The sequence below is a fragment of the Staurois parvus genome, unplaced genomic scaffold (genome assembly GCF_062004578.1).
Source record: "Staurois parvus isolate SC_StPar_1 unplaced genomic scaffold, SC_StPar_1.0 ptg002113l, whole genome shotgun sequence".
NCBI lineage: Eukaryota > Metazoa > Chordata > Amphibia > Anura > Ranidae > Staurois > Staurois parvus.
Window position 1 is genome coordinate 4,547,663 of NW_028319909.1, and position 14,225 is coordinate 4,561,887.

The window sequence follows — 14,225 nt, forward strand, 5'->3', positions numbered from 1 at the left end:
AAAGGAATAGCACCCCATCGTTGGTGTCAGTGAAAGGAATAGCACCCCATCGTTGGTGTCAGTGAAAGGAATAGCACCCCATCATTGGTGTCAGTGAGAGGAATAGCACCCCATCGTCGGTGTCAGTGGGAGGAATAGCACCCCATCATTGGTGTCACTGGGAGGAATAGCATCCCTTTGTCAGTGTCAGGAATAGCACCCCATCGTTGGTGTCATTGTAAGAATTGTGCCCCATCATAGGTGAAGAATAGTGTGGAATTGGTATCAGTGGGTAAAATAGTGCCCCAAGAGCTGGATAAAAGCAAACCAAGGGCCACATCTGGCTCCCAGGCCGCAGTTTGGAGACCACTGTTATAACCCAATGTCTTTCTATATGCAATAATTCCTTCACAACTTATCCTTATCACACATTTTTAAATTCACATCGGCAATACTTATATAAAATGGTTATCACTTCCGCCTGGCAGTACTCGGGTCATTGGTTCGAATCCCAACCACAGCACCACCTGCCTGGAGTTTGCCTGTTCTCCCTGTGCCTGCGTGGGTTTCCTCTGGGTACTCCAGTTTCCTCCCACAATCCAAAGACATGCTGGTAGGTGAATTGGATCCTGTCTATATCGGCCCTAGTATGTGTATGTATGAATGTGAGTTAGGGACCTTAGATTGTACGTTCCTCGGGGGCGGAGACTGATGTGAATGTACAATATATATGTAAAGCTCTGAGTAAATTGACGGCGATATATTAGTGCCTGAAATAAATAAATAAATAATATAAAATGTGTTTTATATCACAGCAGAAAAGGGAAGCCTAGCCCTGTATGCCGGAATCGTACCTGCAGTGGGACTGGTGTTCATAATTGTATCGATTGTCCTTTTCTGCATATGTAGAAGGTATGTAATCATTGAATTATTGAAGAAAAGATAACATTTCTATCAGGGGCGGACTGACAACTCATGGGGCCCCCACCCAAAAAAGCCTATGAAAAAGCCAATAAAAGGTACCATCTCATGGGGCCCCCTACTGAGTGCCCGAGTGCTCGAATGGTCAGTCAGCCCCTGATTCCTATAATTTGCCGGTGCTGGGTAAATATCTGAATGAATCTACATTCACTAAGTGATAAAATCGGGTGAATAGTTCATTAAAACACTTTTCCTATTGAAAAAAAAAGATGTTAGATGAATCTTTTATCAGTTTCAATACATTTGCTTACCACCCTATAGCAGATTTACTGATACAGGGCGGCCGCTCTGCGCAAAATCACGTGATTTCTCAGCTCCGGTTAGGGGGTGGGTGTATATTCTTCATCAGGGAGAACACCCTATTATCTTCAAAGTACTATAAAAATAACCCTACTATAGGAATGCCAATGTAAAACTTGGAATTGAAAGTGTTACTAAACCCACAACAGTACAGTCAGTCTGTAGATGCAGTAAAGTATGCTTGTTATACTCACTGTGGAACCTAAGGGGTTAATCCTCCGCATTGTGTGAAAGTGCTGCTTGATCCTGTCTTTTCTGATCCTCTCCTTCTTCCAGTGCCCCCCCCCCATCTCCTGATAAGACATATCGTGTGGAGTCACAGGCCCAATCAGCAGTGTCCTGCATCCTCCTAGAGAAAACTCCCCTTCTTCCACAGATATAGTGAATGCAGGGTCTGGGGAGAGCGGATATAGTGAATGCAGGGTCCAGGGAGAGCGGATATAGTGAATGCGGGGTCCAGGGAGAGCGGATATAGTGAATGCAGGGTCCTGGGAGAGCGGATATAGTGAATGCAGGGTCCAGGGAGAGCGGATATAGTGAATGCGGGGTCCTGGAAGAGCGGATATAGTGAATGCAGGGTCCGGGGAGAGTGGGTATAGTGAATGCAGGGTCCGGGGAGAGCGGATATAGTAAATGCAGGGCCCGGGGAGACCAGATATAGGGAATGCAGGGTCCAGGGAGAGCGGATACAGTGAATGCAGGGTCCGGGGAGAGCGGATATAGTGAATGCAGGGTCCAGGGAGACCGGATATAGTGAATGCAGGGTCCGGGGAGAGTGGATATAGTGAATGCAGGGTCCGGGGAGACTAGATATAGTGAATGCGGGGTCCGGGGAGACAAGATATAGTGAATGCGGGGTCTGGGCAGACCAGATATAGTGAATGCAGGGTCTAGGGAGACCGGATATAGTGAATGCAGGGTCCTGGGAGAGGGGATATAGTGAATGCAGGGTCCGGGGAGAGCAGATATAGTGAATGCAGGGTCCGGGGAGAGCGGATATAATGAATGCAGGGTCCGGGGAGAGCAGATATAGTGAATGCAGGGTCCGGGGAGACCAGATATAGTGAATGCAGGGTCCGGGGAGAGCAGATAAAGTGAATGCGGGGTCCAAGGAGAGCGGATATAGTGAATGCGGGGTCCGGGGAGAGCAGATATAGTGAATGCAGGGTCCGGGGAGAGCAGATATAATGAATGCAGGGTCCGGGGAGAGCAGATATAGTGAATGCATGGTCCGGGGAGACCAGATATAGTGAATGCAGGGTCCGGGGAGAGCAGATAAAGTGAATGCGGGGTCCAAGGAGAGAGGATATAGTGAATGCGGGGTCCGGGGAGAGCAGATATAGTGAATGCAGGGTCCGGGGAGAGCAGATATAGTGAATGCAGGGTCCGGGGAGACCAGATATAGTGAATGCAGGGTCCGGGGAGACAAGATATAGTGAATGCGGGATCCGGGCAGACCGGATATAGTGAATGCAGGGTGAAGCGTTTAGTAACATTTTAATTAGAAAAGCAGCCTAAAAGATTTTAGAAAATAGAAAGACAGGGATGAGAAGAGGAGAAGGGAAAAAGCCGGGTCAGGGCTGAGCTAGGACCCCACTTGCAAGGCAGAACCCCACACAAACATTTCCCCACACTTAGACAAGTCTTCTTCTAAGAAATTATCATACAGCCAAAGCTTGTTTGATGCAGTTTTCATTGGATTTTCCTATTGTTTAAAAATTGTCAGGTCTTGAGTGAAAACCACTGTAACAAATAAAGGGAAAATACACTTTTGGCCAAAAAATGGGCAAATCTTGGCAACAGTTGTGCAAATCCAAAATAATGAAAGCTTGACCCCCATATGTTTCCATTGTACGTGGTCATTGCTGGAAATCTGGGCAGCACAGCGGCTAAATGGTTAGCACTTCCGCTTGGCAGTACTAGGGTTGTGGGTTCAAATCCCGACCATGGAACCACTGCCTGAATTTTGCATGTTCTCCCTGTGCTTGCATGAGGATATTCCAGTTTCCTCCCACACTCCAAAGACATGCTGGTACATTAATTGGCTCCTGTCTAAATTGCCTCTAGTATGTGTATGTACGAATGTGAGTTAGGGACCTTAGATTGTACGCTCCTCAGGGGTGGGAACTGATAGGAATGCACAATATACATATATATATATATGTAAAGCACTGGATACATTGATGGCGCTATATAAGTATCTGAAATAAATTCTGTCTATTTTTTTACCAAGACACATCTTGATGTTATGCAAATTTTTTAAAAGCCAGACGTTTGTCAATGTATTAATGAAAGTATACTTTTTAATGAAAATAATTAATGTGTGATCTATATCTGGCACATTGAGAGTCCTATTGTTAATTCATTTTTGGATCTTGATATGTTAAGGGAAACGGTACCCATGATTACCCATCACTCTTCTTGATTTTTTTTGGTTGACTGCAATTCAAAACTTCATCAACAGATGGTGCTGTAGGTGAACTTTGGACTGTAGTTACCATCCCCATCACATGAAATGCGTGCTTAAGAACTCTGAAGAACTTATATTTGTTAAAAAATAAAAAGCAGAATTTTGAAGACATCATTTAGAAAAATAAATATGTACTGTATATAATGTATGTGCTAAACTTTACTGTAGTATACTGAAAATATTTTATTTATTTATTTTTAAAGAAAAAGAAAGACTTCTGCTTTAAAAGTAAAGAGTATTGAGAAGACTGCACAGGTATCATTTGTTTGCTATTTAGACCTTTTTTATTTTTATCTTTATTATTTATTTTATTTTATTTTTTTATTTATTTTATTAAATAAATTTTTTAAATATTTGTTTTAAATCATTTTATTACATATTTTTATTTATTTTATTTAATTTTAAAAAAATGTATTTGTTAATATTATTATTATTAGACATTTATTTGCTATTTAGACATTTAGACATTTATTTGCTATTTAGATATGTATATTTATATTAACATTTATAGATTTATATTTAGCAAGTTTTTAGTCAGCTGTTGCAATTTATGACAGACAAAATGTAGATCAGCTACAAAACCAAATGACAGACAAAATGTAGATCAGCTTGATGAGATTAATTTCTATTTTAATACAATTTGTATATCCAATTTGAAAACTTACTGTTAAGTGTCGCCAGTTGTTGGTGGTATCTTTAAAATCCCTGTTCTAACTAACAGCATCTGTTGTAATTTTTGGTCAGCGCTATGACTGGTCTGGCTGGATCAGAATAATATATTATAATTTACATGACCATTTTTATGAAGCTTTGTCACTGACTTTAAATATTATTGATGGTAGAAGATATTCCTTTATATATGTCATCATTTATTTGTTTGCTTATTTAATAGTTTCTATTATCTAATTAATTAAAGAAAAAATAAATGTTCTATATTCTATTCAAGCATTTATATGGTTTACACACACATATATATATACACTATATTGCCAAAAGCATTGCGATGTCCCTACAAATCATGTGATTCAGGTGTTCCAATCCCCTCCATGGACACAGGTGTATATAATCAAGCCCCTAGGCATGCAGACGGCTTCTACAAACATTGGTGAAAGAATGGGTCGCTCTCAGGAGCTCAGTGACTCCAAGCGTGGTCCCGTGATAGGTGGCCACCTGTGCAATAAGTCCATCCGGGACATTTCCTGGCTACTAAATATTCCACGCTCAACTGTTAGTGGGATTATAACAAAGTGGAAGCAACTGGGAACAACAGACACTCAGCCACCAAGTGGTAGGCCACGTCACATGACAGGGCGGGGTCAGCGCATGCTGAAGCGCACAGTGCGCAGAGGTTGCCAACTGTCTGCAGAGTCAATAGCTAAAGACCTCCAAACTTGGTGTGGCCTTCAGATTAGCACAACAACCGTGCGTAGAGAGCTTGATGGAATGGCTTTCCATGGCCGAGCAGCTGCATCCAAGCCTTCCATCACCAAGTGCAATGCAAAACATCGGATGCTGTGGTGTAAAGCATGCCGCCACTGGACTCTAGAGCTGTGGAGACATGTTCTCTGGACTGCTGAATCGCGCTTCTCTGTCTGGCAATCCGATGGAAGTGTCTGGGTTTGATGGCTGCTAGGAGAACAGTACTTGCCTGACTGCATTGTGCCAAGTGTAAAGTTTAGTGGAGGGGGGATTATGGTGTGGGATTGTTTTTCAGGGGTTGGGCTTGGCCCCCTAGTTCCAGTGAAGGGAACTCTTAACACATGAGGATACCAAGACATTTTGGACAATTTTATGCTTCCAACTTTGTGGGAAGAGTTTGGGGATGGTCCCTTCCTGTTCCAACATGACTGCGCACCAGTAGACAAAGCAAGGTCCATGAAGACATGGAGGAGCCAGTTTGGGGTGGAGGAACTTGACTGTCCTGCACAGAGTCCTGACCTCAACCCCATAGAACACCTTTGGGATGAATTAGAGCGGAGACTGCGAGCCAGGCATCCTCCCCCGACATCAGTGCCTGACTTGACAAATGTGCTTCTGGAAGAATGGTCCAACCTTCCCATAGACACCCTCCTAAACCTTGTGGACGGCCTTCCCAGAAGAGTTGAAGCTGTTATAGCTGCAAAGAGCGGGGGCAACTCAATATTAAACCCTATGGACCAAGACTGGGATACCATTAAAGTTCATGTGCATGTAAAGGAAGGTGGCCCAATATTTCTGGTAATATAATGTGTGTATATACAGTATATATATATATATATATAATAATTTTTTTGTGAAAAGTATATTGTAACATTTGTCAATGCCTTTGTGTCGTTGCAAAACAATTGGTTCAGGAGGAGATACCAATGGATGATCATGTATATGGAAATGTTGATCAGCAACAGATGGCCATAAGCAGACAAAGTTCTTCAGAATTACAGTGAGTCCCACTAATTACAATTAACATATTATTGATAATTAAAAATAAACATGTATTATTATTATTATAATACAGGATTTTATAGTGCCAACAGTTTGCGAAGCGCTTTACAATATAAAGGGAGACAGTACAGCTACAATACAATCAAAACAAAAGGATTAAGAGGACCCTACTCATAGGAGCTTACAATCTAATAGGGTGGGGCAAGTGGTACAAAAGGTTATACCTGTGGGGGATGAACTGATGGGAGTGATTAATGTCTCTTTGGAGGCTTAATTGGCTTCCTTGAAGAGATGAGTTTTCAGGGATCGCCTAAATGCGTCCAGAGTAGGAGATAGCCGGACAGATTGAGGTACAGAGTTCCAGAGGATGGGAGAGGCTCTGGCAAAGTCCTGGGGGCGAGCAAGGGAGGAGGAGGCAAGGGAGCTTGAGAGCAGGAGATCATGGGAGCAGCGGAGGGGACGGTTTGGGTGATATTTGGAGACAAGATTGGTGATGTAGCTTGGGGTAGAGTTGTAAATGGCTTTGTATTTTGTTAGTATTATAATTTAATTCACTGGGCAATGGGAAGCCAATGGAGGGATTGGCAGAGAGGGGCGGAGGACACTGAGTGGAGGCCAGTGGAGGGATTGGCAGAGAGGGGCGGAGGACACTGAGTGGAGGCCAGTGGAGGGCTTGGCAGAGAGTGATGGAGGACACTGAGTGGAGGCCAGTGGAGGGATTGGCAGAGAGGTGTGGAGAACACTTAGTGGAGGCCAGTGGAGGGATTGGCAGAGAGGTGTGGCGGACACTGAGTGGAGGCCAGTGGAGGGATTGGCAGTGAGGGGTGGCGGACACTGAGTGGAGGCCAGCAGTGGAGGGATTGGCAGAGAGGTGTGGAGGACACTGAGTGGACAGCCAGTGGAGGGATTGGTAGAGAGGGATGGAGGACACTGAGTGGAGGCCAGTGGAGGGATTGGCAGAGAGGGGTGGAGGACACTGAGTGGACAGCTAGTGGAGGGATTGGCAGAGGGATGGAGGACACTGAGTGGAGGCCAGTGGAGAGATTGGTGGAGAAGGGTGGAGGACACTGAGTGGAGGCCAGTGGAGGGATTGGTAGAGAGGGGTGGAGGACACTGAGTGGAGGCCAGTGGAGGGATTGGCAGAGAGGGGTGGACACTGAGTGGTTGGTAAGATGGATGATTCTGGCAGCAGCATTCATGATAGACTGAAGAGAGGATAGTCTATGGAGAGGTAGGCCTATGAGAAGGGAGCTGCAATAGTCATAGCGAGAGATGACAAGGGAGTGAACGAGTAGTATGGTAGATCCGTTAGCTAAAAAGGGCGAATTTTAGAGATGTTACAGAGGTGATGTCTACAGTCTTTTTACAGCAATCGGATTTTGGGCCAAAAGGATTGGTCAGAGTCTAGCATTACACCAAGTACCCTGGCTTGAGGGGAGGGACTGATAGTTGTATTATTGATCATGATGGAAAAGTCATGTAGTAATCTTTACAGAGCATTCATTTCACTTAGGCTGAGCTGACTCTTCAGGAGCTTGACTTCTTGACTAGATTTTGGCATTACATATGTTACTTCTATGTGGGAGCCTTTATTATCTCATATAGTGAATATATTTTTGATTTTTATAATACAGGGATTCTTCCCATATCTACAATAATACTGATTCAGAACAAAGCAACATTATCAGTAAAACAAAGGTAAGTAAGTGTAACTTTCTTTGAAAAGCTCAAAGTCTCAAAGACTTCAAGATATTATTATTATTATTATTAATATTATTATTATCAGTACCATTTAGTATAGTGTTATCTTTATTAAAATGCCATATTTTGGCAGGTTTTCTTGGATATGTTTTATACTGCAGTGCAGGGATACCTAAAAGACAAGGGACTAATTTACTAAAGCAAAATCTGGTGCAGATCTACATAGAAACCAATCAGCTTCCAGGTTTCTTTGTCAAAGCTTAATTGAACAAGCTGGTTAGAAGCTGATTGGCTGCCATGCACAGCTGGCCCAGATTCTGTGTGCTCCATTTTTAGTAAATCAACCCCATACTGTATTTGTTGTTCCGATTCTGGCCACTAGGAATGGAAATATTCAAACTATGGTTACCATGATTTTTTTTTTAAAGACCATTGATGATGGTCTTATATCACTGGCCGTGAATACTTTTTATTTTATAGTGTTCTTTTTTTTATGTCAGTAGTTATTTGTTGATTGTTTTAGTTTTCCTAAATAATCGTTATAACATTTTAAACTACTATTTTATCTGTTGTATATACTCCTTAACAACATTTTAACACCTTGTGTTAAGCCATTTAATTTTTTGAGGTGAAGGAAAAAAAATAAAATAAAAAAATACTATATATATATATATATATATATATATATATATATATATATATATTTATTTATTTCAGGTACTTATATATCGCTGTACCTTTTTCATAGGCTATTTTGAGTGTGGGCAAGGACACAGGGGCCCCATGATCCCCTATTGCCCGGGGGCCCCATGAGTTGTCAGTCCGCCCCTGCATATATATAGTGTGTGTGTGTTTGTGTGTGTATATATATATATATATATATCTCATGCATGATTGTTGGCACTGCAGATTTTGACCTTGTACTGTATTCATGTGCCAAAGTATATAGATTGTAAATCTTTTACATAATGTAGGGCTTTCACAGACCTTACTATCATATATCACAGAGAATTTAATTGTGACTCTTGGTGAACTCAACATGTGTTCACCTGAAATACACAGTCACGTGCTGGGTAATTTAAAAAAAATCTTCTGTAAATTAGCAGAAATTTTGCAGGATGATCTCTTTTCTTCTCTTTTCTATGAAGACAATAAAAATATACGGGTACAGTCAGGGGCGGACCGACAACTCATGGGGCCCCGGGCAATAGGGGATCATGGGGCCCCTGTGCCCTTGCCCAAACTCAAGAAAGCCTATGAAAAAGGTACCAGGGGCATCTCATGGGACCCCCTGCTGACCCTGGGCCCTCAGGCAGTGCCTGAGTTTCCAAATGGTCAGTCCACCCCTGGGCACAGTTATTAGATGGCTCAGTAGCTATTCACCCACAGTCTGCATACCTTAGATCAGATTTGCCACTACACCCTTGAGTGCCATCTGGGTCCTTCATGGGTGCCATGACAGAATGCCTAAAAATGACCCTTTGTGAAGAAGCCAGTGGGTGGATTAAACCTACCTTTTTGTGTTACACAAAACTACAGGATTTTATTATCCTAGATTGTAAGCTCCCAGGATCAGGCCCTCTAATCCCTCTTGTATTGAACTGTATTGTTACTGTACTGTCTCCCTCCATAATGTAAAGCGCTGAGCAAACTGGCGGCACTATATAAGTCCTGTATAATAATAATAATTGTGCCGAATTACAACCTTGAGGACCAGCTGCCAGAATCCTAGTAACCGAGGACATCATAAGGAGCTTGTTGGGTGCCTGCATAGCATCCATCACAATACTAAAATTAGGGAGCACACATCACATAGATCAACCACACTTGCTGATAGGCCAACAGAGGCTTCATCTACCGTCCGTGCATCCTGGCCACACCCCACTGACGTGTTTCACCTTGATTAGGCTTAGTCATAAACCTCTACGATGAAGCCCAATTGTGATTGTTCCATGCAGTGGAATGTGCTCCTAGAGGGACTGGCACCCACTGTAGGAGAATAACTGACGAAAGGACAAACAGGAGGAAGTAGTATTTTTTACATGTGTGCAAAGTCATGTTTGCCCCTCTCTGTCATCACTGAGGTCATGTTAGATGCTTGAAGAAAAATGCTGGTACCAGTGGCAGACTGGCCATTCAAGCACTCAAGCACAGCCTGAAGGCCCAGGGTCAGTAGGGGGCCCCATGAGATGCCCTTAGTACCTCTCATAGGCTTTTTTGGGTGTGGATTGAGTGTAGGTGAGGAAACAGGGGCTCCATGATCCCCTACTCCCCGGGGGGCCCCATGAGTTCTCAGTCCGCCCCTGGTCAGTACCAATGTGCAGTGTGGTGTATCTGCATTGTAAAATTGTGTGGCTGCTGCTGCATTATGAATGGGGAGCCCCGAGATTAGGTATGTTTTTAAAGGGAGCCTTGATTGAAAAAAAACTGCCTTAGAAAAACAATGCTACCTATGAAAAGTATCTTCTCTGTAAAGCAACGATCTCTCTCTAGCGAATGCCAAACCTATACTTGTATGATTTCTTGATTTTGTTGATGTTATATTCCTTTTAGGAAGGACAGACTGTGGAATCCGATGGTGTTATATACACTGTAATTGAACTACCAGCAACGGGAGAACACACACAACCACAACAACCAACTATATCTTTGGAAACAGAATATGCAACTGTAAAACGCTGTAAACTGTAAAACGACCAAACTATAATTCCAAAGTGGATGGCAACACATAACAGATGTAGCTGTTGAATGTACAATTTCAGATAAATATCCGAAAACATACTTGTTTTCTGAAAGATGCAAATATTTTTTTTCTTAAAAAAAGCATTATTAGATCAGTATAGGGAATTTATTTTTTATCTGTTTTTTCATTTAGTTTTGTTATATATTTATTATGTTTATATATATATTGGGATATTGGGGAATTCAGCTCAGTGGTAGCAGCATTTGTGGTCTTCACAAGTCCACACTGTAGTTTTGAGGCTTGCCAGCCCACTTTTATTCAACAAACGAAAGTAAAGTCCATTAAACAGTTGCCCATGCAGGGGACTTTCACCAGCAAGAACAGATGACAGAAAAATGGCAGGCTACCTGGCTCTCTCTTCAGCAGTGCTGCTGCTCTGTCCCTCAGATCATCTCACCCAGCTCATCTGGCTCACTCAGCCTTGTAGGTGTAGCTCCCTGAAGCATGGCCCATCTCACCCAACTCATCTGGCCCACTCAGCCTTGTAGGTGTAGCTCCCTGATGCATGGCCCATCTCACCCAGCTCATCTGGCCCACTCAGCCTTGTAGGTGTAGCTCCCTGATGCATGGCCCATCTCACTCAGCTCATCTGGCCCACTCAGCCTTGTTTGGTGTAGCTCCCTGAAGCATGGCCCATCTCACCCAGCTCATATGGCCCACTCAGCCTTATAGGTGTAGCTCCCTGAAGCATCGCCCATCTCACCCGGCTCATCTGGCCCACTCAGCCTTGTAGGTGTAGCTCCCTGATGCATGGCCCATCTCACCCGGCTCATCTGGCCCACTCAGCCTTGTAGGTGTAGCTCCCTGATGCATGGCCCATCTCGCCCAGCTCACCTGGCCCACTCAGCCTTGTAGGTGTAGCTCCCTGATGCATGGCCCATCTCGCCCAGCTCATCTGGCCCACTCAGCCTTGTAGGTGTAGCTCCCTGATGCATGGCCCATCTCGCCCAGCTCATCTGGCCCACTCAGCCTTGTAGGTGTAGCTTCCCTGATGCATGGCCCATCTCGCCCAGCTCATCTGGCCCACTCAGCCTTGTAGGTGTAGCTCCCTGATGCATGGCCCATCTCACTCAGCTCATCTGGCCCACTCAGGCTTGTAGGTGTAGCTCCCTGATGCATGGCCCATCTCACTTAGGTCATCTGGCCCACCCAGCCTTGTAGGTGTATCTCCCTGATGCATGGCCCCACCCCATGGCCTCTCAATAGTGGTTCTTCTAACCCCTCAGGCTATCTCACTCTTCTGAGACCTCTAGATTCCTTTAGTCCCCTGGAGTCTCCTAGTTGTCTTGGCTCTCACAGTCTCCCAGATTCTTATCTGCCTTGACTCTTCCAGTCCTATGGACTTGAAATCTTTCCCCCAACATGGGGTGTCATCTTTTGAGTAGAGCACCTCTGTCTCTAAAAAGGAGCACTGCACTATGGTCAGGTCCTTGCTTATAATAAGGGTGCACACTCACAAAACCTGCAGGTCTGCATTAAAACCTAAACACAGGATTGAAGGCCTCGTCCCACCCTAGACTCTTTGAAGCCTTTGGATTCCGGACCCTGATCCAGGATTGCAAAACCCAGAGAAAAACTGAAAAACAAGTTTTCTCCGCTCACAACTGACATTCCAGAACCCACATTTTGCAAACATGCGAATCCTGTGTCTTTTCTACATCCATGTTCACAGTGGCAGGGTGGTTGAAGGTTGAAAACTCAGGATTGGAAAGCATACACCTGTTAAACTTCCTATTCCAATTATAAGAATAATTATTATAAATATGTTAGGAATAGGATTCAGCTTTTGTATAATCATTACAGTATGTTAGTAAAGGGAGAAAGTTCTTCTGTTGAACTAATTTCCATTTTAGGGAAGCTATTTATGTAACTGTTATGATGAATGCTACTTGTTGGCCTGATGAAGGGCTGTCTATACAACTTGAAACTATAACCAAGATGATTTTGTAATAAAACAGATTTGATTCTTGTGAATTAATCCACGTTGCCGGCACTACTTTTGAAACTAAAGTGTGCTGTCTACCTCTTCTGCAGTTGAATATATTTTGTGGGTCACCAGGGATGGGTCCAGGATGGGAGGTATGTGTCCCCTTTGTTTGGGTTTAAAGGGGTGACAAGTATTCAGGGTTTCTCACCTATGCAGGTTGAAGGGTTCTGGGGTGATATGGTAAAAAGTGGAAAACTGACTTACAGTTAACCCAGAATTGTTAAAGTGGAACTTCACTCTCTCAATCAACATGGACTGTTTCTAATCCCTATGCTGCTAGCATTAGTAAAAAAGATTGGAAAATGTATCATATATATGAGGAGGTGAGCAAAACCTTGGACAGAGGGGTGGAGGTGGACGTGGTATACTTGGACAGAGGGTTGGCTGTGGATGTGGTATACTTGGACAGAGGGGTGGCGGTGGATGTGGTATACTTGGACAGAGGGGTGGTGGTAGATGTGGTATACTTGGACAGAGGGGTGGCTGTGGATGTGGTATACTTGGACAGAGGGGTGGCGGTGGACGTGGTATACTTAGACAGAGGGGTGGCTGTGGATGTGGTATACTTGGACAGAGGATTGGCTGTGGACGTGGTATACTTGGACAGAGGGTTGGCTGTGGATGTGGTATACTTGGACAGAGGATTGGCTGTGGATGTGGTATACTTGGACAGAGGGGTGGCGGTGGACGTGGTATACTTGGACAGAGGGGTGGTGGTGGATGTGGTATACTTGGACAGAGGGGTGGTGGTGGATGTGGTATACTTGGATAGAGGGGTGGCTGTGGATGTGGTATACTTTGACAGAGGGTTGGCTGTGGACATGGTATACTTGGATTTTGCAAAAGTGATTGACACACACGGCTAATGTGTAAGGTAAAGTCTACAGGCTTGGAAAAATCTGTATATAAATGGATAAAAAATTGGCTAAAAGACTGTATTCAGAGAGTAGTGGTTAATGATTCATACTCTGAATGGTCTAGGGTTGTCAGTGGTGTACCCCAAGGTTCAGTGTTGGGACCCTTACTTTTTAATATATTTATAAACAATATGGGGTGTGAGATTATAAATCCCATTTCAGTCTTTGCAGACGACACCAAGCTGTGCAGTGGAATAACGTCCTTATAGGACGTCTCCAATTTACAAGCCGACCTCAAAGCTCTGTGTAATTGGGGGACTATGAGGCCAATGAGGTTTGATGTTGATAAATGTAAGGTTCTGCACTTGGGGGTTAAGAATATACATGCATCATACATACTAGGGGGGGTACAACTGGGGGGGTCAATGGTGGAGAAGGATCTGGGAGTTTTGGTAGATCACAAGCTTAATAATGGCATGCAATGCCAAGCTGCAGGTTCTAAAGTGAGCAAAATCCTCTCTTGTATTAAAAGAGGTATAGACTCCAGAGAGAGAGATATCATTTTCCCTAGTGCAAATCATTAGTAAGACCTCATCTGGAATATGCAGTTCAATTTTGGACACCAATTCACAAAAAGAACATTGGGGAACTGGAGAAAGTACAGAGAAGGGCATCCAAACTGATAAGAGGCATGGAAGAGCTCAGCTATGAGGAAAGATTAGAGGAACTGAATTTATTCTCTCTTGAGAAGAGGAAATTAAGGGGGATATGATCTCCATGTATAAT

At 43.6% G+C, this 14,225-nt stretch overlaps 1 protein-coding gene across 1 annotated transcript in view; it reads left to right on the top strand.

Annotated features, from left to right (window-relative positions):
- The window catches only part of LOC149432758 (B-cell receptor CD22-like), a 36,629-nt gene extending 24,056 nt beyond the window's left edge, over nucleotides 1-12,573 (top strand). Inside the window, exons 5-9 of the mRNA XM_089665039.1 lie at nucleotides 795-891; nucleotides 3,934-3,985; nucleotides 6,064-6,149; nucleotides 7,786-7,849; nucleotides 10,406-12,573. Of these exons, the coding sequence (XP_089521165.1) occupies nucleotides 795-891; nucleotides 3,934-3,985; nucleotides 6,064-6,149; nucleotides 7,786-7,849; nucleotides 10,406-10,543 (437 nt within the window). The 3' untranslated portion in view covers nucleotides 10,544-12,573. The remainder of the gene's footprint in view (nucleotides 1-794; nucleotides 892-3,933; nucleotides 3,986-6,063; nucleotides 6,150-7,785; nucleotides 7,850-10,405) is intronic.
- The last annotated feature ends 1,652 nt before the right edge of the window (nucleotides 12,574-14,225 follow it).